The sequence below is a fragment of the Schistocerca nitens genome, chromosome 6 (assembly GCF_023898315.1).
Source record: "Schistocerca nitens isolate TAMUIC-IGC-003100 chromosome 6, iqSchNite1.1, whole genome shotgun sequence".
In the NCBI taxonomy this organism is placed as follows: domain Eukaryota; kingdom Metazoa; phylum Arthropoda; class Insecta; order Orthoptera; family Acrididae; genus Schistocerca; species Schistocerca nitens.
The window spans coordinates 493,407,985-493,434,332 of record NC_064619.1 but is presented as its reverse complement, the minus strand read 5'-3'; the positions used below and the strand labels follow the sequence as shown (position 1 = coordinate 493,434,332).

At 41.7% G+C, this 26,348-nt stretch overlaps 1 protein-coding gene across 1 annotated transcript in view; it reads right to left on the bottom strand.

The window, feature by feature from the left end:
* Window positions 1-26,348, bottom strand: part of LOC126263018 (collagen alpha-5(IV) chain-like) — a 609,289-nt gene that overhangs the window by 238,950 nt on the left and 343,991 nt on the right. The window contains exon 2 of the mRNA XM_049959984.1: window positions 25,599-25,787. Coding sequence (XP_049815941.1) covers window positions 25,599-25,787 — 189 coding nt within the window. The remainder of the gene's footprint in view (window positions 1-25,598; window positions 25,788-26,348) is intronic.

The following is a 26,348-nucleotide window of genomic DNA, read 5'->3' as shown; positions in this document are numbered from 1 at the left end:
GGAAATGCTGAATGTGGAAGTATACAAAAACATTTCCCTGCATTGTGTACTGCATACAGTAGACGAGAAGTTCGGAGAAGATGATTATATCAGCATGACATTGCACCTCATCATAAAGGTGCATATTTGAAGCAATGGTTTGTGGACAATAAAACCCCTTAAATGGGATAGCCTGCCCAGAATGTCTGCCTGAACCAAATGGAACACATTTGGGATGATTTACAAAGTCGACTGTACTCCAGATCACAGCGTCCAACATCACTACCTCCTCTGGTTTCGGTTCTTGAGGAACAATGGGCTGCGATTCCTTCACAGACTCTCAGGCATCTCATTGGAGGTAATCCAGTCAAGTTCAAGCCGTCATGAAGGTGAAAGGCGGACACACCCGTTAATGTTTATTAACAGGTGTCCGAATGCCTCCGACCACATAGTATATAGGAAACACAAACTCAAGGTAAGCCTTATTCATTTTTTAATTTTTTTTTTCAGAAGTCGTCGGTCATTTTTGGAACGCGCTTCCTATTAGATATGCCCAAAGTACATGGAACCTTGGGGAAGATCAGTTTGGATTCCGTAGAAATACTGGAACACGTGAGGCAATACTGCCTCTACGCCTTATCTTAGAAGAAAGATTAAGGAAAGGCAAGCCTAGATTTCAAGCATTTGTAGACTTAGAGAAAGTTTTTGACAATGTTGACTGTAATACTCTTTCAAATTCGAAAGGTGGCAGGGGTAAAATACAGGGAGCGAAAGGCTATTTACAATTTGTACAGAAACCAGATGGCAGTTATAAGAGTCGAGGGGCATGAAAGGGAAGCAGTGGTTGGGAAGGGAGTGAGACAGGGTTGTAGCCTCTCCCCGATGTTATTCAACCTGTATATTGAGCATGCAGTTAAGGAAACAAAAGAAAAATTCGGAGGAGGAATTAAAACCCATGGAGAAGAAATAAAAACTTTGAGGTTCGCCGATGACATTGTAATTCTGTCAGAGACAGCAAAGGACTTGGCAGAGCAGGAACGGAAAGGACAGTGTCTTGAAAGGAGGGTATGAGATGAACATCAACAAAAGCAAAACAAGGATAATGGAATGTAGTCGAATTAAGTCGGGTGATGTTGAGCGTATTAGATTAGGAAATGAGACAATTAAAGTAGCAAATGAGTTTTGCTATTTGGGGAGCAAAATAACTGATAATGGTCGAAGTAGAGAGGATATAAAATGTAGACTGGCAATGGCAAGGAAAGCGTTTCTGAACAAGAGAAATTTGGTAACATCGAGTATAGATTTAAGTGTCAGGAAGTCATTTCTGAAAGTATTTGTATGGAGTGTAGCCATGTATGGAAGTGAAACATGTACGATAAATAGTTTGGACAAGAAGAGAATAGAAGCTTTCGAAATGGGGTGCTACAGAAGAATGCTGAAGATTAGATGGGTAGATCACATAACTACTGAGAAGGTATTGAATAGAATTGGGGAGAAGCGGAGTTTGTGGCACAACTTGACAAGAAGGGACCGGTTGGTAGGACATGTTCTGAGGCACCAAGGGATCGCAAATTTAGCATTGGAGGGCGGCGTGGAGGGTAAAAATCGTAGAGGGAGACCAAGAGATGAATACACTAAGCAGATTCAGAAGGATGTAGGTTGCAGTAAGTACTGGGAGATGATGAAGCTTACACAGGATAGAGTAGCATGGAGAGCTGCATCAAACCAGTCTCAGGACTGAAGACCACAACAACAACAACAACAACAACATGGAACACCTTACATAGCACAGTGAAAGTACTAAGGTTGTGCGGAGTAAAGAGATTTAGTTTTTAGAAATGTGAAACTATGCTCGGTCAGTGGCTCTGCGAAAGCGAATGGATACGGTGACTTTCAGGCAGCGACATTCCGCGAGTACTCGTGCAAGGTGGGAAGTGGCGGGCGAGACAGAGGTCAGGCATTCGAGCCCTGCGCCGCACCGCGCTCTGCGGCAGCGCGCTGGAGGCTCCAGCGGCATCCCGCGTCCCGGCAGACGGGCGCGCTGGCGTGCTGGCGCTGCGTTCCAGCGGGACAGGGCGCGCCCCAAGTCTCGCGTCGGCAGCGCTGCGCCTCGCAGCGGCGGAACAGGTCCGCGCCCGCTCAACTGCCCGCAATTACGCAATCGACCGGGACCGCCCACATAACCGCTGCTTCATTTGCCGACGCTACAACAGCTGCTTTCCTGCGAACCAAAGCTCGCCAGATGCTCTGGCTCATTGTCCGCGGATACACGAGAATAATTGTAATACCGTTACGGAAAACTTAATAACTGCTCTCTTTTCAGTAGCGTTCTTACTCTGTCAGTGTACATTCCGAAGGAAAGCAAAAACTCTGTTGATATGACAGCGTAAACAACGAGTTCGTGTTACATCAGTGTGATTTTATATTCAAAAGAAGGCAACTTCATTCACAGATAAGCGTACCGACGTGTTTATATCGCAAAGAAGGTTCTTACATTACAACTAGAACCTTGGTGATGAAGCTGAGACATGGAAATGTACATTGGCACACTGCATAAAATAAAGACGATATTGAAAACACAGTAGACAGGTTTCAGTAGACAGGTTTTATCATGATTATTAAGTTTTTCATTTATTACAGTTGAGCACTTTGGCGAAATCACGGAAAGTTACACGAAAAATTTTTTCTTTCAACGTGTATGAAACTCAAATTCATAAGCGTTTCATTTATTTCCCTATGGCTACTAAGAATTTTTTATACTGTTTCTTTCAGGTATTTGCTACTATTAAACGGCTCTTGATTGCTAAGGCCCTTTTGTTATGGCATTTTTGTTCGTCTGTAGCACACAATAGATGTAACGGGCTTGGTTGTCTCTTGGCAAAGCGCATGTTTGTAAACTGAAATGACGCGAGATCGAGCCCCAGCCAGCCTTCAAAATTATTCAGTCTACCTCAGTGATGTAAAGGCCTGCCAGGGACATGTGGTTCGGATTCCACCTTAAACTGTAGCTTCTCTCTACCTGGTAGCATAACTGCGGTGCAGTAAGGACACGCAGGTTGCCGAAGCGGCTTCCAATTAAAAGGGCTTGCACCGGGGGGCTGAACATCCCTCTTGAGTCACTCGCACTTAGTCATTCCATACGACTATTATTACAATAGTACGTAAGTCTGATACTGTTGCCGGCCGGTGTGGCCGAGCGGTTCTAGGCGCTTCAGTCTGGAACCGAGCGACCGCTACGGTCGCAGGTTCGAATCCTGCCTCAAAAATGGCTCTGAGCACTATGGGACTTAACAGCTGAAGTCATCAGTCCCCTAGAACTTAGAACTACTTAAACCTAACTAATCTAAGGACATCACACACATCCATGCCCGAGGCAGGATTCGAACCTGCGACCGTAGCGGTTGCGCGGTTTAAGACTGAAGCACCTAGAACCGCTCGGTCACTCCGGCCGGCGAATCCTGCCTCGGGCATGGGTGTGTGTGATGGTCTTAGGTTAGTTAGGTTTAAGTAGTTCTAAGTTCTAGGGGACTGATGACCTCAAATGTTAAGTCCCATCGTGCTCAGAGCCATTCTGATACTGTTCATTATATTAATGACCTAGTGAACACTTGCAATTTCATACTTTTCGCTGACGACGAAGTTATCTCTAAGGACATGTTTTGCAGTACAGTCGCATTTGGACAAAATATTAATTTGGTACAAAGACTGATCTCTGCCGTCAATTGGAGAAATTTTGACTTGACTACAGTATTAAGGTGTGACAGCTGTAGTTATTTGTGTGACGGGGATGGTGGTCTAAATGAGTCGGCACGGCAGCTCACCGTGTTCGGTCAGAGGACTGGCTGCCCTCTGCAGTATATTAAAAAAAATGAGTGAAGGAATCAAAGATGAACTTGAACGGGTATCTTGTGACGTCCACCCCCACCAAATGCAACGAACAATAACGAAATACAGTGGTAAAGTGCTTGCCTGGAAATTGAAAGGCCATGGGATCGATTGCCAGCCGAACCACGGATTTTACAGTGTGGCTAGCATTCACCTCTTAAAAGATGTGGAGATTCACCAGACACGACGCTTGGCTTGTATACCATGTTAAACTGTAGTTCCCGATCCTCCGATTGGATAACTGGGGTAGGTCATGGACACGCAACTCCCTGAAGTGGCGTCCAATTGAAAGACTTGCACCAGGTCACTGAGCCACACGAAATCATTATAGTTATTTGTCTCCGCCTCCGTAGCGACGTCGCTAGCGCGCGCCTTTGAGGTGGCGCTCCACTCAGAAATGAGCCTGTTCGATGTTAATACATATAACTGGAACCAGTCATTTTTTCGAAATAGTTATTAATTCATAGCATGAACATGTTTTCGAACCTTTTCAGGTTCATCTTCAGACGGGTTTCCAGAAGTTACATAGCTATTTCAAGAATAATTTTGGGTGATAGCTCGATGAGAAGATGAAACAAGCTTCAGCGCATTGCCATGAATATTGTTTATCTATCGATTTTAATCCAAAATTTAGTTTTCTACTAACTATGACAATATGGGCGGCTTTTGTTGTTAGTATCCACCTATCTGCTTCCATTGTGATAGCCAGTTGCTACCACATCACACATTTTACACAATTTGTATGCATATGCACTGTGTTAGTGAAACTTCGCCAGCATCCAGAAAGTGCTATACAACTGTTACTTGTTACAAAGATCTTGACACAAAGATGTGACATAGATTCAGAGATATTTCTTTTTCCTTGCAGGTATTAAAGTCGACATAGGGGCAAATACTTTAATCAAAACTGGCGTTAACATGAAAGCCCAAAAGTTTCCATAAGAACGTTCCTCATAGGAGGTAGATAACCTGGCTCTATTCCCCCTTACAAACGTATACCCGCGTCACCTAAAACTGGGCTTCATAGCGACGTGGACAGTTCTTACAACTGCAAGATAGTTCTTATAACTCCATGCAGAAATTTTTCTAATAAGTGCTTACAAAACACAATATCTGCCCCGGGGTTGTGATGTCCAATCTTATTATCGCCGACTACTACACTGTGTGGTCAACGGGGTGGCGCACGGAGTGTCAAATCTGTATCACTGGTAACTAGAGCAAATTAGTGCAGTCAGTCGATGCACCTTCCTCTTAATTCTTAAATTACGTGTGCAGAGCTGCGTCGATTCAAGCAGTAACATCATGTTTCCCGTTAGTGCCATTTTGGCTCCCAAAATGTGATAATGTGCTAGTAATAATAACAGACAATCGGAATCAGGTACATCCTCTAGTATCAAGACGTGCTTCCATAAAGGGGAGCGAGCGTTTGAAAACAACTTTCCACGAATGAATCAGATAAAGTTGTTCACCCAGCTTAAAGCAGTTCACTTTATTGCTTCCTAAGTTCTGCAAAATCAGGCGGATTGAGTATTACTTTTTCACTTCAAGCGTCCACAGTACGGAGCGCACCACATATTCCTCGTCTAAAGCATTTTTATTTCGTCGGCGAGAATAAAGGTGGAAGTAGTCCCATCGTTCAAACAAAGTCAAAATCACGGGCCCCCTTTTTACTGTCTTCAAGCTAGCCGCTAGTGTTCAAAGCCTTCACGTTAGAGATGGAACTTGTTATTCATTCTCTCGTTCCTACCATAGCTGTAGTCACTGTGTTGATATAATTTTGTTACTACTAAGTCATTTACTTGTGTTTATTCTAACTATTTCTAGCGCATACACTCTCTTATCATTTCCTACATGGTGCTTAATCTACTCCACAAGGCAGAAGTTTATATTTGCTATTTGTTTTTTATGTGTTTTCTGTCTTGGTTCGGGTTATATTTATACATGTAATACTCTTAGACTGCTAGCTTCGTGACGTTATAACACTCATCTTCTACTCTTCTCTTTTTGTTGTCCGTTTGTCCCGCATCAGCGAGGGTCAGCGTGGTTAAACGGATGTATCATCATTAATCTAAGGGATGGCGGGATGTCCTTAATGGAGCAATTCCATTAGCCCCGAGACGGAATACGTGTACCCCAAAGTGGCTGCGAATAGTGTTACTTATGTGGCAGTGAGATAAAGGTTTATAAATGTTTGCGAACCGTGCAACCGAGACTGGACTTGGGTACCAGCCCGATATTCACCTATTAGGATGTGGGAAACGGCTCAATCACCGCACCACGATAGCCGGCACACCGGCCCTCGTCGTTAATCTGTCAGGAGAATTCGATCCGGGTCCGGAGCACCTCCCCGTCCCGGAAGCGGCACTTTAATACACATGGCTGCCCAGGCGGGTGTTGTAACATCCCCATCCCTGATAGTATTTATTATTTATTCATAAGTTTAGATTATGCGTATATTTAATAAGTCAATTCACAGTACCATATTTAATCATCACTACAGAGACAATTAGGTCCTTGCCTCGATTCCGAGCGCTCTGGATAAAAATACATCGGCTGTAACAATTAACAGTAAAAACTGACAAGGGGGGAAGCATACGAAACCAGAAGCAAAAATCTCCCAGTAAGAATTGGTACGCAAACGAACCGTTTGCGAGGAATGGCGAATATGTGGTTACGAACTGCCACTTACTTCTGTATGAAATATTGCCCTCATTAATTCAAGAGTACTTGAAATGCAAATTTTTCGATCAAGTCCTTATGCAATTAGCCTCAAATGTAACCATGGTCTATGACTGGGAAATGCAGTACATGTGTGATGGGCACCAGCACGTCTTGCTGCTGATAGAATAAAAATGTCGCGGCGATGTTCTCCAAGATGGACATGTCAAGCAAGAGCTCCACTTTAGCCTTAAAGATCACCTGATCTCAATACTCTGGATCTTCATGTCTGAGATTATCTCAACAAAAAATCGCACAGCGCTCCGGTCGAAACAAGTGCAGCGTTACATTCAAATGCAACTGGGAGATTGTTCAGATCTGCATCCAGAAATCCAGATTTAAGTTTTTTGTGATTTCCCTAAACTGGTCCAGATAAATGCCGGGATACTTCGTTTGAAAAGGGCAGGGCCGATTTACTTCCCCATCCTTTCGTAGTCGGAGTTTTTGCTATGTCTCTAATGACTAATCGCCCTTCCTTCCTTTTTGCAGTAAACTGTAACATTTAATGCGCTGAAGTAGTGTTGCATTTCCTGTTAAGGGAGGCCATGAGTGTCTTTCGAGCCCAATTAGATAGGGACTTAACTCAAAAGCTTACATGTGAAATACGTTTGTACCATCTGGGACAATACTTCATACTTGAATCAGCGACGAGTCGTAACTACACATTTGTAACTATCTCGGTAACGACTGCATGTCTATTCCATTTTCACCAGTGTCAGTTTTCGTTATTAATTATAATACACCTTATACGAGCATATTGGTGGAGGTCATACAATGAAGTGCAGAAAACTGGTATAGTCATGCGTATTGAAATACAGAGATATATAAACCGGCAGAATACGGCGCAGCGGTCGGCAACGCCGATATACGACAAGTACCTGGGGCAGTCGTTATGTCTGTTAGTGCTGTTACAAATGCAGGTTATGAAGATTTAAGTGAATCTGAACGTGGTGTTACAGTCGGCGCACGAGCGATGGGACACAGTATCTCCGAGGTAGCGATGAAGTGGGGATTTTCCCGTAAGACTATTTCACGAGTGTACCGTGAATATCAGGAAACCGGTAAAACATCAGATCTCCGACATCGCTGCGGCCGGAAAAAGATCCTGTAAGACTAGGACCAACGACGACTGAAGAGAATCGTTCAACGTGACAGAAGTGCAACCCTTCCGCAAAATGCTGCAGATTTCAATGCTTGGCCATCAACAAGGGTCAATTTGCGAACCGATCAACGAAACCATCGACATGGGCTTTCAGAGCCGAAGGGACACTCGTCTACCCTTGATGACAGCACGACACAAATCTTTACGCCTCGCCAGGGCCAGTCAACACCGACACTGGACTGTTGATGACTGGAAACATGTTGCCTGGTCGGACGAGTCTCGTTTCAAATTGTATGGAGCGGATGAACGTGTACGGGTATGTAGATAGTCTCATGAGTCCATGGACCCTGCATATCAGCAGGGGACTGTTCAAGCTGGTGGAGAGTCTGTAATGGTGTGGGACGTGTGCAGTTGGAGTGATATGGGACCCCTGACAGGTCTAGATACGACTTTGACAGGTGACACGTACTTACGCATCCTGTCTGATCACCTGCATCCATTCATGTCGGTTGTGTTTTACCACAGACTTGGGCAATCCCAGCAGGACAATGAGACACCCCACATATTCAGAATTGCTACAGAGTGGCTCCAAAAACGCTCTTCTGAGTTTAAACACTTCCGCTGGTCACCAAACTCCCCAGACATGAACATTATTGAGCATATCTGGGATGCCTTGCAACGTGCTGTTCAGAAGAAATCTCCACGCCCTCGTAGTCTAACGGATTTATGAACAGCCCTGCAGGATTCATGGTGTCAGTTCCCTTCACATTACTTCAGACATTAGACGAATCCATGCCAAGTCGTGTTGCGGTGCTTCTGTACCAATTTCTTTGGCTCTTCAGTGTATTTTATAACACAGTCTTATGTGCCTTCATTTTCAAGCACACTTACGACGCCGTTTGCAATATGTAACTGTTGGGAAGAGTCAAGTTCTTCTCGCGGTAGAGATGTCTACGCTGCCCCCCTCTCATCAGTCTTTTTAACCCGCATCACTCCAACCAGCCGCTCTCAGGCTACGCGTCTCGTCGTCTGCCGTGTGAAGCTGGCCGCAAGGAGAAGCGTTATCGCTATTACGCGTTATTAGGCTGCAACTAATGGCGGAGTGGGGCCGAATCGTGTCAGATGCTGAGCCAGATACGAGAGGGGCAGGCAGCGCCGCTCCCAGTCTTCCAGGAATGACGGCCGGCCTGGAACGCTCGCTGGGATGAAGACATTACGCCGGCTGCCATGGTTACGTACCTGCCCTTGTCCAATAGATCACAGTAATTGCTGCTCTCATTTGCGGACGTTTTGACGAATTGTAAGCATGCCACGAAGATTGTCAAATACACATCAACTAACGATACATACTGGTAACTTTCTAATCAAGAATATTTTGGAATGCTTGGTGAACAGAGATATGCCAAAGATTGTTATTCAGTAGTTTTGCAATTTTATCCAGAAAAGGAGTAGCTTATCAGAGTAGTTTGAAAACCAGAAATCAGTCCACCAGCCAAGTCTACTTCAGCTTCGCTTCGTCACAGTGGTAGACCAGATGACGTATTCTATAAAATCTCCTAAAAACAGAGAGAAATTGTACCACTATGTTGTATAAGGAGATATTGAAGCTAATGTGAAAGAAAAGGTGATGCAATAATGCTACAAGAGTCTGACACGGCATCGAATGATCTGAGCTCCAACAAGTGAGTAGGAACCGATTTCTAAGTTATTAGACTCACAAGATCATGTTAAGAAGAGTATAAGACAGAGTCAAAGGAACAATTAAGCAATATTAAGAATATTTCGGAAGAATAATTAATGCGCAATGGGAATAGGTATCAATGCTAAGGTCAGCAGACGACACAACTCTTTTGGCTGGCTGTAAGAAAGGCTTAGATGACCAGCTGCAAGGAATAGATAGAACACTTCGAACAGAATATGGCTTAAGGGAAAACAAAGTAAAGTCGGTGATGAAGAGTAGCAGCGAAAACGTGGCTAATTCACAAATAGCATCATTCTAATCGAAAGGCACAATACAGGGTAAAATGAAGACTAGCATCATTCTAATCGAAAGACTGATGGCTATAAAACAGAAACTTTTCCTTTGACTAACGTTTGCGTTTGCAAATAACGTCGTTTGACCCTGGTAGCTGAGAAACACCGGATGATAAGTTCAGTAAAATATACATCAATAACAACCCCATCAGATATTTATCTTTCTTCGTGATTTTTCCCCCTACTTGTTTTCGAGGTTCATATTCTGTGACCATATGTGTTACTGTTTAGTGTAGATAATTGTGATGGGTACATGTCGGGTGTTGTAGTGTAATGTAGAGTTTGCGATATTGTTGTTGTTGGTGGTGGTGGTGTAGTGTGTGTGTGTGTGTGTGTGTATGTGTGTGTGTGTGTGTGAGAGAGAGAGAGAGAGAAGGCAGAGGATGTTCCTCGACGGTGTGATACGGCCTACTCCTCTCAAATAGCGTCCCCACTACAAAAAAAAGGGCTCCTGTCAACCGCGTCACTTAACGTCCAGCATGAGCTAATACGTGGGATTTCCAAATGTAATCCAGGGTGTTGGCACACGCTGCCTTGCTAAGAAACTTAATGTCACCATTTCTCGCCTGGTCAAATACTGGTGATGAAAATTACTTCACCATCAGGACAATAATATTCTACCTCTGGACAGTGCAATTTTGTCTTACATGAGGAGAAAGAGTAGATGTAATTAAAAAAAAAACTGCAGGATCCCTGAAGCAGTATCTTTTAAATATAAGAAGAAATAGCTATTAATAGACAAGGAATGGTCTCCAATAGCACTTTGGTGGTAGCTGGACGATGATAAATCAACGACTTCCAATATATTGGAGGCGTTGTATGAAAGGACAAGAACTTGCGCCATGATAAATTCGAATGAATACTGTGTTTAAGACACTGAACTCGCTTTCCGGAGTAGCAGAGTCAGAAACCACATTTAGGTCTTTCTTGTTTTCTCCAAATCGCTTAAAGTCAACGACAGCATAGTTCCTTTCAAGGGGAGACGGCCAATTTACTTACCCATCCTACACATAACCCAAATTCGTGGTCTGTCTTTAATGACCTTGTCATCGACGGGTCGTTAAACCTTAATCTTTCTCTCTTTCTCTTATCTTCCATCAAAATACCAAAAGAATCAAGAGTGAAAACTCCTGTGGAACAGAAAGTACGAGGATGTGTAAATTTTTCATTGCTGAAAACAAACTCAGCCGGCCGAGGAAGCCGAGCGGTTCTAGGCGCTACAGTCTGGAACCGCGCGACTGCTATGGTCGCAGGTTCGAATCCTGCCTCGGGCCTGGATGTATGTGACGTCCTTAGGTTAGTTAGGTTTAAGTAGTTCTAAGTTCTAGGGGACTGATGACCTCAGACGTTAAGTCCCATAGTGCTCAGAGCCATTTGAACCATTTGAAACAAACTCAAGACCTGGAAACCGGAAATCTTTCAGAGAAACAGCAAAGTAAAATTCAAGCAGCGAAATAGGTGTTATTCAGTAATTCGAACCAGACGAGAAAGATAGATAAAATCAGGAGAGAGGAGAGGATACTAAGGAAAGCAAAAAACTTGTTATTGTGATAGAAAGTGATAAGCGTCAGTAGCGTGTGGCGAATAAGAAGAACAGAAAAAGCCAAAAAAACGAATTATGCTCAAACATCCGAGAAAAATCAAGCTGTATGGAGTAAGATAAGCCTGATATGGGTAGAAGTCCTGTAACAATATATGAATAATGACAGCAACAGATTCAACAGATTGGAGAGCACTTGTGCTCAGCAGACCGTTTCAAGAGTAGTTGGAAAATGATGACCACGGTGATCAACGAGGTATCTATAGGCATTGATCTAATCTCTCTTCTGCTGCTCCGCGTGTAAATACAATGTCTTCATCCCTTCTTATTTCTCACACCGATCTCTTCCGTGGGTTCCTATACATAAATATCTGCGTTTCTTTGTAGCGCCTAACACTAGTTTTGTCTGAAATAGGCTTACATGTCTGTTATCAGTATGTTTCGTCTTATCAAACGAACTGCTTTTGGTCCTAAAAATTCTCTAGATCGTCACCCAGCTGAGTTCTTTTCAACAGATTTATTTGGTATTAGATTTAGTAACTGTGGAGTTTCGCGTCTTTGGAGAAATAAACAAACCGCAGCGATAATAAATACTAGTCACGTTGGCTAATGACAACCGATTCATTACCGAGTTAATTTGTTTTCATTTAATACGGCTTTTAAAGGAATCTGTAAGTTATCTAACTAAATTCTACTCAGCAATGGTCACAACACTCTGCCTTACACAATTTTTTTGTTGGTCAGATATATCGTAGCCGAGGTGACATCAGTTCCACAGAGTTTGAACGGGATTAAATCTATATCAACCTAATATGTTGTATGGCCATTATTGGAAAAGAAAACAACCTGAATTCCGTTGAGGAGAGAATAAATTTGATACTACTATACTACAGTAAGAGCTCCACGGTGTTTCACAACTGGAACAGAACAGACTCGATTATACAATTGTAAAGGAGTTCTCCATACATAAACGGTGTAAAGTGGGACTGATCAGACCACATCATATGTTTCTATTGATCTTTAGTCCGTACTTTAAGCTCTAATCTCTACTTTAAGCTGCAATCTTGAAAGGAAAAGACAGAAGTTTATCATATTAAACCAGTTTTATAGCCTGCCATGTTGTAATGGGTAATGGCCATATAAACTTTGGCACAAAAATAAAAAAAAAGGTCTCGGAGCACTAGATAATAGTCTGCGATTACTCTTCGAATGTAAATGGATAGAGAGCAGATTTGCTCCGCGAGGCGAGACTTCTAGGATAAATATAACGCTAATTGCTTTTGCTGGGTTTACACCAGCCATAGTACTGCGCTTTATACCCTAGAAAAACCGGTCTGCAAGCCAAACAAGACGAACCGCCAGTCTGTAACACCAGCTGCTCAGCTTGCATGGTTTCTGGTTCACGTATCAACGCCAGGCGTTATTTATTACTTTCCTTTACGCAGAGAAAGTAGTCGGTTCTCGTGTCTGAGTTTTAAAGCTCTAGAGAGTATCAGATGTAGGTAGGCTAACAAAAATGTAGCCATCTGGAGACGGGTAAGCTGGTCACTGGCGATACAGAAGATCCAGCTGGCTCTGAGTGGACACAGTGGAATGAAAAAGCTCGCTATGCGGTAGGGAGGGGTGGAGCCTAAGCGTAGGGGAGACCAAATAAAAACAATATGTCTCTCTCTCTCTCTCTCTCTTACCTTTCATTTCCTTCACCATGCAACGTCGTCTTATGGTGAGAGCGCGAGGTGGTACAACTCGTGTTTATTGAGTTCTGCCTTTCCTTAGTGAGCCAAAAGTTTTGAGTAACGACAAGGCATCGAGTTACGTGTTGGACTGAGAACTTCTAAGTAAAACGTATCCCGAAGATTGGTAGCTTTCAAACATTTGAATCTCTGAAAAGTTATCAGGGTGCCAGGAGACAGTCAGCAACCCAAGGTACTGGAATTATTGAGAAAATGTGGATGGTAGTTCGGTAAAGTACTCGTAATGGTGGGATCAGCGATATTTCCGCACTGGGTATTATAATAAAAAGGAACTAAAGTTAGGGTTTAAGGTCTCGCCGATGCCGAGATTATTAGAGACGAAACACAAGTTCAGATTCGAGAAGGACAAGAAGGCTCCCTCGTTTTCAAAGGAACCATCACAGAATTTGCTTTAAGCATTTAAAGGAAACTACGAAAGGCCTTAATCTGAAAAAGAGTTCAAAGTCTTAGCCACTGCGCTAACCCGATCGGTGACAGCATCATAGGTGAAGATATTGCTGCGCCGAATGGGACTAACTTCTTTCACGAGAAGAAAGGTACAACTCCGTGCTGAGGTCTCAAGAGGACATACTGCAAGGTTGCCAATAGAGTTCTCGAATTCTTGAAAGTGCATTTTTCAAAATTTATTTGTGGCTTTTATCCAGCTTCAGAATGGTTTTTTACCATTTAAATCTATGACAGCCTGAACCGCGAAAAAACAGCAATTATCCGTTACATTAATTTAACCTGGAATTAAATAAATGATCCAAGAAATTTAAAATACTTTCATTAATGTCAGAGGAGAGTTGATAATACAAATCGTACCTATTCATTTACTACACAATAATGAAAGAAATTTAAAAAATTGAATGAAAAATAATCGCTTTCCTATATTCTTATTTGTTCTTACATATAAGAGTTTATACAATTTCATGTCTTCTGGCGCTAAAAAAGTTTGAATGTTTGTTGCTAAAGTGTTGCTAGAAGAAATCAGATACTACAATTATTTTCTTCATATATTCTGTCACAGCCACATAATTGTCGCTATTATCTTCCTCACTGCCGCATTCACATGATCATGTCATCGTGTTGAGGCGTTAGAGTTGTTGCCGGAATATTCCGTGGTTGAATTGTCACAATAAAGTTTCTGCTGTATCAGCAATTTTGGCTCCAAGGACGTGTTGGAAGATTAGGTACTACTGAAGCATAGTGCTCCCATTAATTTCGTATGACCACTGAAGGTTTTTGTTCTATCGAGCTTTGATTGTAGTTTTAATGGTATGTAGGAGATCGTCCAGTGGAATATGATCATATTTCATTAAACCAATGCTCATAGGTTTCTTAACCAGAGTATCTGCTTCTTCATTCCAGTTTATTTCGCTGTGCACCTTCACCCAAAACATGATCGTAGTCTTACTTGGGCGGAAAAGCTCCTGAACTCCTTCTGTAACGCGGTATATTAAATTGTCTATGGGAGTGTTGATTTCATAGCACTTTAACAGAGTCAGTAATGAGCGTGAATCTGATAAAATAAAGACTGTTTCTTCTAGAGTTTCTTTTGCGTATTTACATCCCTCTAAAATCGCTATAAGTTCTACATTGATTATAGATGTTACTTCGGGGAACTTTTTGCCCCCTAGATAAGTTATGCCTTCTAAGAACTCACTTCCTACTCCGTCTTCAGTTTAGAATGTTGTGTTCACTGACGGAATGCAGCGAAAGGTCAGTCAGCCAATCGGAGGTACTACCCAAGTGAATCGAAGGGAACAGAGAGTATACATGGAAAAGTTTTCCTGGTTGTTCAAAGCATTCATTGCAGTAAGCTCTCTGCTGTCCATATACATCTTCTTAAGATTAATGATTGTATCCTCCAAGGATGAAGGTAACATGGTTCCCTTCAGCGGGCTGGAAGGACCATATGCGAAAGCTGACGGAATTTGCACGCAGACTCAAAAGAGGCCTTTTGCCATCGCTCCTAGATATGAAAAGACCGTTTCACTAAGTTTACGGAGACACAAGACTCTTATTGTCAATATAAATTGGTACTGCAATCAGGAAGATATAGAACGTTCGCTCCTCGCTCGAAGTCAGATACTCGCTTTCAGTCTTATGAATGATAATAAGCTGAAGAATAAAAACTTTTGAGGCGACGCTGGAAATAAATAAATTAGTGGTGATATGGGAACAAATACACCCACACAATAGTAATCAGACTCACATTAGAAACAATACAAAAAACCTTGGCTTTCTTGGTTTTGGTATGAATGTCCAAGCCGATAGAAATGGTGAAATAACCGCATAGACTTAAAACGAAGAAGATGTCCTTAGATGACAAGTGGAACAAAATCTTCGCACTGTGACAATATGCCGGGCTTAAAAGCTAAATTGAAAGATTCGAACAATTGTCGCGTTATGGGTCGGAGAGGCTACTAACTAAACATACACATTATACTTGCAGAGCACAAAGGAGTTCTTCCAGCTGGTGGAAGCTGAAATAGGCACATATGAAGAATGGATTTGAGGATGAAGTCAGACATATCAAACAGGCAGTATGTGGGACAGAACGGTGTAACTGGCGGTCTTACTCTTGCGAATCATAAATTTTAGATGACGTTACATGTAAGAGAGCAGAACTACCTAAAAAAATGAGAAACATAAGTTAGAAACAGAAATATGAAAATAATTTGTCAATGAAGAGTACCAAAAGTTCAGAGAACAAGATGGGTAGAGAAATGATCAGAAGCAGGGGCAAATGCAGAAAACGAATGAAGCTAGAATGTGCTCTTTAGAGAATGAATATCAGAGGTTTTGGTAACTATATAAAGGAAAAGAAATAAAGAGTTACCAAAGGAGTGGGTAGATCCCACGAGAACATAAAATTAGAAAAGAGCACATCGATTTAAAAAAAATGGTTCAAATTGCTCTAAGCACTATGGGACTTAACATCTGAGGTCATCAGTCACCTAGACTCAGAACTACTTAAACCTAACTAACCTAAGGACATCACACACATCCATGTCCGAGGCAGGATTCGAACCTGCGACCGTAACAGCAGCGCGTTTCCGGACTGAAGCGCCTAGAACCGCTCGGCCACAGCGGCCGGCACAACATCGATTTCCTGTATGACAGAAGGGCAACTGAAGATATATTTACCCTGAGCTAAGTAGTGAAAAGTATGCACGGCCAACAAAAGCAAGGGCTGTGGCATGCATTTCATTGTCCTCACAAGACTTAGCACAGCACATGAAGGTAACCAAAAGATGATGGCTGAGTAGAAAGTGCCCGAATCAAACACCTGATTGACCAGGATTTGGGGCCGAAGAATGAAGAAAAGCTTTCAGAACAGGAATATTTACAGTACATAAAGGAAGAGGGAATATTTGAAATTTGAAAACGATTAAGTAATTAAATCATCATGCTTTGTATAAATCTCTATCATTATCAGCCACATGAAAGGAGAGGTCAAGGATAAGGAGAAACTTTGATTATATAAATGCTTTAAGAAAAGAAAATCTCAAGAAATGACTGAGAAGTGGATGGACAGCATATAATGAATTCGTTACATATCGGTTCCGAACTGGTGGAGAGGATTCGAAGGAGTAATTGTCCGATTTGATTTTTAATCGAATGATATATAAATGGATAGAAAATTCGATATCTAGATACGTCGACTGATCGGCTTCAGTGATTCCAATTAAGCTAAATTCGTTCAAGATATGATCTCTTGTTGTTTGAAAATCTTGTAAATAATGAAAAATAGATAGTTTGCTACAGATCTCAGAATGCAGGGAATCTAGGTCACAGAGTTCTTCAGATCAATACATTTGCATTGGATCATTTTATTACGTAAAATATTAAAATATTCCAATCACATTTCAACAGTTATCCATATTACTGAGTTTGTATAAATAGGAGAGCAGACAGGAAGGGTATAAAAACAAATAAGAGAAAATCTAAATGATATGTAAACATTATATGCAGAGCAAATCCATCTGATCTGTCTGTATATTTAATCACCTGTCATTACTGTCCCAGTTGACAACATTATGACTGTCCTTGACAACCTATGAACAGACTAAGCGGACAAGCAAGTGGATTAATAACATAAGGCCACTGCCCACATGTGCACAGCGAGCTATAACACATGATGTATTTGACATGTTGTTCTAATGTAAGTACAGCTGCCATGGCTGATGTGGTGTTTCTTCGAAAATCAATTATATTTTTAGCAAGATCCTTCAGCCATACTTTAGTACCATTATGGACACACGTCCTGCACTTGCAGTTTCAAGTTATTTAGACTGTTAAATTTTTACTGTTCGGTTTTATGAATACTTTGCGCCATTGTCAGCTTTAACATTAAGAAGTTAAAAACTGTCCGAATTAAAAGTGCTGTCAAAGTTTACAAAAAATGTTAAAGAGAGGATTTTAGAATGAACACACAAGTTCGAAAACTTTCTATAACTTTGGCAGTTGGCGCAGACAAGTTGGAATCAATCAGTACTTTTAAAATTCTAATACTAACTTAGATCTTCTAACTTAATGATGGTTCAAAACCGCTTTACTATTGTCCTTGTGTTACAAAACCGCTTTGTTATGGTAGAACCGACAATACAAAACCTCTAGCCAGTGCCCTCAGTTTTATGTTAATACCTTGAAAGATTAAAAATGTTTTAACAACTGATATTTTCTTTTTTATGATTGTTATTCAGAGTTGTCTTGCATCATCAAAGAGTGCTGCGCCTTCATTCAGATGTTGCTTTACAGTGTAAACGATAAATAAATATTGCCTAATACGAGTCTTTTTATATCAAACTTGTCTCTCTAGGACTTATCTTCTTGTAAGGCACCTTTCAGAATCCAACACTTGCGTACCTTGGGTAATTATTTAGTCTATGGCGGGGTACTCTCTTCGTTTTGCGTCACATTCTGCCAGATTTCCTTCGTTTGCCTAGAGATATGCACTGTATACGTTTTGTTTCTAATTTTTATCTGATGCCACATTACCCTCCGTCACATTTTTAGTTCTCTGTTATCTTATAAAACTCTAATTTGTGTCTTTTGCTTTTCTGCTGTCCAGTACACTTACGTTTGACTTCACTCTGCCTCTCTTTTTCTGCTTCACGCAAGTGCATTTGTTGCCAGCGTACCTTTTTGTAGGCATTATTCTTTTCCTTGATACTGATTTTCTAACAACATAGCCTTTGAATTTGCGTCAGTGTTCTTCCTTTCCCCCATGACGAATTCGTTTCCAGGAATTGTTGATTTATTTACTCAAACAACTGTTGCTAGTTCTGTGTAAAAGAAAAGTAATCAAGTTCTTGATAATCGCAGAAGAAATATTACACGTTTTGGTCTTATGCTTTTGCAGTTCTGTCGCACCTTTTACATGTCTTCATTTGAATCTACGTATTAGAGCAAAGTCTTGTTCCTCACCCAAAGCAATTACAATCGTTTAGCCTGAGCGTCCCAAGTCCTGGCACAAATTAAGTTAAGAAAAATTACGTGTATCTTTAGCTTCTCCCGGCGTATTTGTTGACAGTACTGCCGATTCTGTGTCCAGCGGGGCCCGTTAGACATTAAAAAGCAGTAGTACATCCGTGTACTATTCTCTCAAAAAATTTTCTTCAAAAGCATATTAATTACCGTCACCTGTACTGACAGAATGAAGATGAGAATATTTGCAGTCAGGTAGAATCGTAAATAATTCAATTGTTTATAAATGCTGATCTATCTCTGTTGTTAATTACACCCATAGAGTATGTACTGGACTTGTCATGGCAAGCCAACTTTCATTTTATAACGTCGCAAAAGGAATGGTAGTTAATGCCAGAGGAAAGTGCCGCTTGAAGAAAATGATGTTTTAAAATATGGGTGGCACATTTGTCACGTTCTAAAATCCAGTATGGCAAAATTTGAATGTGAGGTGTTTCCTTCACCGTAATGGCCTTTTTAGAACACGTCTACTACGGCCGTCCTTCACACGTACACAGTACAGATGGAAATGTCACTGCAAAATTTTATCTTCATCTTCATTACCGGTCGCCTGACCACTGAAGAACGATGGGCTCTTTCATTATTCTTCAGTGTCATTCATGAACCGGTTCAGAATCTCTAGCAGAAAAAAAACAGTTGTTTGCGTAACCGGCGGACATGAAATCCAATAATTCTTCAGTTTCATTCGGGTCTGTGATGTCAAGTGTCATCGGGTTTCAACATTCTTCTTGATATCACCGAGAAATCTCTTTTGGCGTCTTCGAATCACTCTTTTGAGTCCCAAAAGTGTTCTGTGGATCATCTTAAGGCTCCATCTGTTAGAGGTTGCCTCACTACGTGGCTATGTGGCCAGCTAATTTTCATTTCAGTCTGGCAACTCATGCGAGGATATGTGCTACCAGTATTCTTCTCCTAATGATTTCGTCACTGATTATGTCCCTGAGGCGGCAGACCAGCATCCGCTTCTCCATTGCTACTTGTGCACACTATAACTTACGAGCACTTGCCTTTGTCTGAGCCAAGGTTTCTAGAGAGTGTATAGTTATTGTAAGGGACATGTGGTCTGCACTTTCGTTTTCAGATTCACTCGACCATTCTTGTTGGCCAGGCTGAACTAAAATTTTCTGCTTGCTGCCAAATTCAACCTAATTCTTTGTGACATTTCTGCCAATTAGTTGACTTTTTTAACTGTAATTTGTGGTAAGCCATATATATTTGGAAACATCTTCAGCAGCTGCATCGTCAGTGCTAACTCACTGGGCGCTGGTCATTCGAGTACTGGGAATCAATTTGAATCCCTTTACGATCCTGGACCATGCCTCTGAATACCTGTACGTCTTCCAAGGATAGAGTGAACAATTTCGGAAATATCGCGTCCTCCTTGTAAACCGCTTTGGTCTTCATCTACTCTTATCGTCATCATTTTACGTACTTAAATACTATTCAAAAACATTGCTGACAGTGGAATTCCTAAGTACTTTCATTATTTACCCGTCTCAACTGAATCAAATGCTTTGTGAGTATCAACGAATGCTAGATGTATGTTAATGTTGTATCCCATGGTGTTTTTCAAGGAGACATAGGAAAGACTTGAATAAATAAGTCACAGCTGAGAACTGCTTTTTCAGGCTCTTGATAAAAGTCCAGTTCTTCAATGAGTCGGTTTGTAATGACTTAAACAAAATATTTGTAGATGTTCCATAATACTTACGTGACAGTCATTATTGAAGTTTCCGCTCTGCTTGGACGAAAGTATCACTTCAGCATTTTCCCAGCCTTTTCCTATCTTTCCAATCTCAGTACATTTGTATATACAGCCTAAGAATTTTTATAGCTTCGGACATATCTCTTTAATAGTTTCAGCTTTTTTATCCCTTCCTAGACCCTTCTTGATTTTCATTTGACTCAGATGGTTCTCTGCCCCTGTGATCATTACTGCGGGAATTCCTTCAGTATTGTTGGTCTAGGATGGTAGTTATGCTTCAGAGAGTGCACTAGTGTTGGTGCTTCTTAATATTTAAAGGAATTCAACGCAGTAACTTCAGCACACACATTTATTCAGAGCATCCCTTTCAGTTACAGTTATCTTGCAAACACGTACTGCAGCGGGTAGCACAGTCTACAGTTTTCTACAAGAAGCCAAGAGATAGCATAAGAGTCTCTTAATCCCCAACGTCCTTCCAACCCTCGTCTCTGTCAAGGGGGATAAGCAGCTGGGCCGGTTGACAGATCTTCGTTCCATCAGGCTGCCGAAGAATGATGCATCTTATTTTGTTGTCTCTGCCAAGCCGCACTTCTTCCACCACTGCTGCTCACTTCCACAACTGTTTTTGTTTGATGTCCTCCTGACGTAGAACAGCTTCTCCAATTCTTGGTTTTCTTTTTAATGGATATCCCGTAACCTCGTGGTAACTTCTTAGGAGCAGGAGGTATTCATTTTTCAGTCTACGTCAAATATCCTCGTTGCTCTTTTGTCTCAGTCGGAACTCTTTGATATGATCCTTCCTTGTTGCTGGTTCTGGTCCACATGGAATAATTGCCGGTTTGCCACCATTTAGGAAGTAGACTGGCGTCAACGCTGTATCGATCTCTCTTTGAGCGACACGGTTGAGTTTATTGCGGCTTCTGTTCCTACTAAAATGGTGTTTAGGCTCTCTTCGTCCACCTGAGAAAGACCAAGCATCTTCTTCAAACATATGTCGCCACCAACCTTATTAGTTACAACTTTTTAACGGAATTCAACCCAATCACTTCAGCGTACACATTTATTCCCAGCATCCATTACAGTTATAGTTACATCACACACACGTGCTGCAGATGGTATCATAGTCTGCAGTTTTCTATAAAAGTTTCTTATTCACCAACAACCATTAAACGGAGTATATACCTTGCAGTATAAATCACACAACGAAGTATAAGACGCTTTACTGTGACCATCTGACCTTCCTTGTTCTTAATCTTGGTTACATTAGATGTGCAGTTGCCATCTTAGATTTCAAAATGTTCGCGTTCGGTTTTCTTCGAATGTCCATGTGAGAAGCTGGTCATTATATTTCCTCACAGTCTTCTTCATTTCATTTTAGACTATCTTACGAGGTGCGGCTAGAAAAAAACCGGACTGATGCTGGAAAAAACATTTATTTACAATTATTTACAATTTCATGTTATCTTCTTCAATGTACTCTCCTCCTCGGTCTCTACACCGCTCCATACGAATTTTCCACTGTTCATAGCAATGCTGCAGATCATTTTCGGTAAGTCCATACATTACTTCCGTCGCTTTTTCTTTTACTGCTTCAACAGTCTCAAATCTAGTTCCTTTCAAAGCTGACTTGACTTTAGGGAAAAGAAAAAAGTCACAGGGGGCCAAATCAGGTGAGTAGGGTGGATGATCTAAGATGGGAATGTTGTGTTTTGCCAAAAACGTCTTCACTGACAACGCACTGTGAGCTGGGGCATTGTCTTGGTGAAGGATCCATGACTTTGTTCATGTTGAAACTTCCATGAAGAATCTGCCTAACACTTTCCTTGTCAACTCCTGTTAACTCAGACACTGCTCTGATTGTTAAACGGCGATCTTGTCGAACAAGTTTACCGATTTTTTCAATGTTTGCATCAGTTTTTGCTGACAATGGTCTGCCAGTGCGAGTGTCATCACTGGTGTCTTCGCGGCCATCTTTAAATCGTTTAAACCACTCAGACACTTGTGTTCGCGATAAACAATCATCGCCGTACACTTGTTGTAACATTACAAACGTTTCACTTGCAGATGTTCCTAGTTTGAAACAAAATTTGATGTTAACACGCTGTTCCTTCTGTACACTCAACATTTTCCGACGCACAGACAAAACGTCAACTACTTAAAACAGACGCCACGGGCAGACTGAGTGCAGGAGGCAGATGAAACTCGAGCAGTAGGCGGAGCGAGAGTCACGTGACAGGCCACGCGACTTTCAGCCTTATTGCATTCGTTTTATTGTTTCACCAGTACTAGTCCGGTTTTTTTCTAGCCACACCTCGTATTTATGGCTTTGCAGTCGGCTATGTCACTCTGCATCGCCTTTCATCAATGAACTGCAGGGTGCTTAAGATAAGCTTGCTCTGTTTGTTTTGTTTCTGGGACGATGTCGCCTTTACAGTCTCAGGTCGCTCTGAGTTTTTTTTTTTTTTTTTTTTTTTTTTGAGAATTCGTTTAACTAATAATTTCTTATGTCCCACTTTTTCTTTTTTAGAAAAAATCATTTCGGGAAGATTTCTGACATATCTGTAGCTCATTTTGGCTCAAGAATGAAATGTTCCTCGTCGTTCATTTTCAACATTACAAAAAAATGGTTCAAATGGTTCTGAGCACTATGGGACTCAACTGCTGTGGTCATCAGTCCCCTAGAACTTAGAACTATTTAAACCTAACTAACCTAAGGACATCACACACATCCATGCCCGAGGCAGGATTCGAACCTGCGACCGTAGCAGTCGCACGGTTCCGGACTGCGCGCCTAGAACCGCGAGACCACCGCGGCCGGCTTCAACATTACAATCTGAATTTGGAGATGAAAATAATTCTAACTAGTTCGCGATCGCTATACGAGTAAAATCTGCTCAGTATCGGCAGATCTTTACACCACTCCTTTCTGCTACTATAGAGTCTATTAAATTTTTTTTTCACTCCACCGGGACCTTGTGGGTCTCCTTCTGTTGAATTTGTTTCTAGCAATAAGTATTTAATACGAAATAGAAGTGATGAACGTAACGATATGTTCCTGAAATCGCACTTACCTCTAAAACTATCTGTCAAAAATCATGATTTACAGTTAGTTATGATATCATGAGAACATCCCAACCCATAGGCCAAAAACGTTTTGTGACTACCCGCAGTACACTTAAAAGTTTTCTCGACGCGGGAGCAAACAGAAAAGTTCTCGGCTTTGCAGTGAATGTCAGTGTTTCTTACATAGAAAATGTTCCTTCTTTCATGTAGTTGCCGTTTAGGTCAATATGCTTTGATAACGTTGTTTCACTGAGCAGATGTCATCCTTGAAGTACGTTCTGGATATCGTACAAACATAACTATTCCACAGATCAAGCAAGGAATTAACTTACGTTTTTCTGTAACACATAACTACTAAATTTAAAACATGATATCAACGTCGTCTTTGGGCTAGATCTATGACTTGTCACATTACTCTATGTGTCTGATCTGTAAACAACTCGATTTTCGCTAACGGCCCAGTTAATAATATTAGGAAAAGTCACCTGATGGGTCATTTTGAATTAGGAAGAGATACTTGGAGAGCTGTCTTCCATGAAGAGGGGATGCAGCTGATTTACCAGAGTGCCTTGACTGTTTAAGGGACAGCGTCTTAGTGAAATCGGCCGCCAAACTGTGGACAGTAGGAAATATGCAGGTATATCAGGTACGATACTGTCCTGGTCGTTCCGAGGTGACAGGCGCATTCGATTTCGGCATAGATCGGTTGTAGCTATTATCCCAATTATCATCTAGGCACTGTGTCACTGTGCAGCTTAGTTGCTGTGTACACGTATGTGTTTCCTGCACCCACTCAGCCTTTTTTAAAAGAAAAAACGCAGGCCACTTTCACTACCTTTACAGGTCGCATCTACGCAAAATCATGTGATACGGTAATGTACCGTGTGTCAGTTTTGGTTCGACAAACATCTTGGAGAATATCCAACAGCGAGTTTGATTACCACTGCCGACATTCGCAAAATAAATCAAGTAATCCTGTTACGTTAATGTGGTATTTGTTCTTGCTCGGAGTCTTCTGTCAGAAACTATGACTTCATCTGCTTATGAGATAGATACCAAGTCGAGTTCCAACATTGTCTAGAACTAGAAGGTGGTTCTTCTTGATATAAAGCTATTACTTTGCGCTTTCAATGTATCACATGGCGTTGTTGATTACCCTCTGTTATACAAATGGAACCACCAGTAGAATCAGAATTTATACGTTGCAGTCCATTACATGCCGTATTGCTTCTCAACACCCGCCAGTCTTCCGGCGGTTGTTTCATTGGAAGTTGTTCATGTGTAATGGAGTGGTGCAGCGAGACTCTTCTCCTTCATATTTATATTCTTCTTCTTCTTCTTCTTCTTCTTGCGTTACGGCCTCTGTAGGGCCACGGGTAGCCCATTCGTGGACTGCATTTTCCTCTTCTTCTCCCAGAACCTCTTCATTCTTTCTCTTCTCCTCTCCCGCTCTTCTTCCGATATCTTCAGTTTCCGTTTCTCCTGGCGGCTCCACTGGTGACATTCTAATCTTTTCCTCTATTCTTCTCTGTCATTGATCTCTGGCATATTTGTCGGTGTATAAATGGTCCTCCAATTTTCCTTTCCGTCGACCTTGATCCCCAATTCCAACCAGTCCTTCCGAAGCTCAACAATCCACTAGGTTCCTGTCTTTCCCCTTGTCCTCCCTGTTGTTTCCCACACTCTCTTCGTCATTCTGTCCATGCTTATCCTAACTACATGCCCAGCAAACCTTGCCCTTTTGAGTCTGATTTCCCCGGATAATGTTCTCATGTGCCGGTATAATTCTTCCCCAGGTCTTCGCATTCACCTCCCTCCACCTTTTTTGGGACCTAGTATTTTTCTCAGTATTTTTCTCTCTTCTTTCTCTAGTTGTTCTGCCCCATTTCTTCCTAGTGTCATCGTCTCAGCAGCATATAATACTGCATTCCTCACTGTTGCCTTGTAGTGGCTTATCTTTACCTCTGTGGATATATTCTTTTTATTGTATATCTCTCTCGTCATGCAGAAAGGCTGACCTCATCTTCTTTATCCTCTCTGTTATTCCCTCCTTGCTCCCGTTCCTTCCTGTTATAAATTCTCTCAGGTATTTAAATTTGTCCACCATTTGCACAGTGCCTTCCGGTGTTTCCCAGTTTGCAGTGGTGCTTAATGTCTTTGTCTCACCTTTCTGGCTACCTTACTTAGGTTGTCGAGTTGTGTCTTTGCGTCTTCTTCCGTCTCACTTACTATTGCTATTACATTTACTCTGACTATTCTACTGTTTTTCCACTGTTCCAATGTGCTAGCCCCTTAAAGAAGTAACAAACGTACAGTAGAGAACAACTAAAATTTGGTACTCACCCTGTACCCCTTCTCCCCCATGGCGCCGAACTCGCCGAAAGCGCCCTTCTCTCCCGTTGGTCCGGGCGGCCCGTCAAAGCCGATCTCTCCTGGTGGTCCATCCATGCCACGCACACCTGGGATGCCCGGGGCCCCAGGCGAGCCCTTCACGTTGTCGCAGTCGCATCTCACCGGGCTGCCCTTGCACGTCTGCAACAATCACAAATTCATCTCATAAGAAACAGTGCTAAGTGATTTAAACAGAATGCGCAGGAGTCATACACGCAGAAAAACAGCGCAGGGCTTGTAGTTAGAACACTCTCAGTTTACTGAAGGTCACATTACAGCATTTCAATCTCAGTTTATTTATGGGCACATTACAAACAGTACAGTAGGCCTGCAACACAAGATTATGTCGTTATTGTGGATAAATTCAACATCGGCGGCAAACCTGAAATACACAGATTATAATTACTGATGAGAACACTATAAAAAGGGTCGATAATGTGCTAATACGCTAAAATTTTAGGATATCCTAATTAACTGCTAATTAAGTATCAGAAATACTTCAGGCGTTGGTTGTGAGTCAAATCGAAACTCTCTAGATCCAGGATGGTTGCTTTCTGGTAACCAGGAGCTAATAGTTGTGAATAAACAGAGGCAATTAGCAGGAAACGTACAAAAATTACCTTTTGTTGAAAATATAATTAGTTGCAAATAGATGCGTGTTCAGGGCAACTGCAGCTGTGGAAGTACTTATTGTGGACTGAA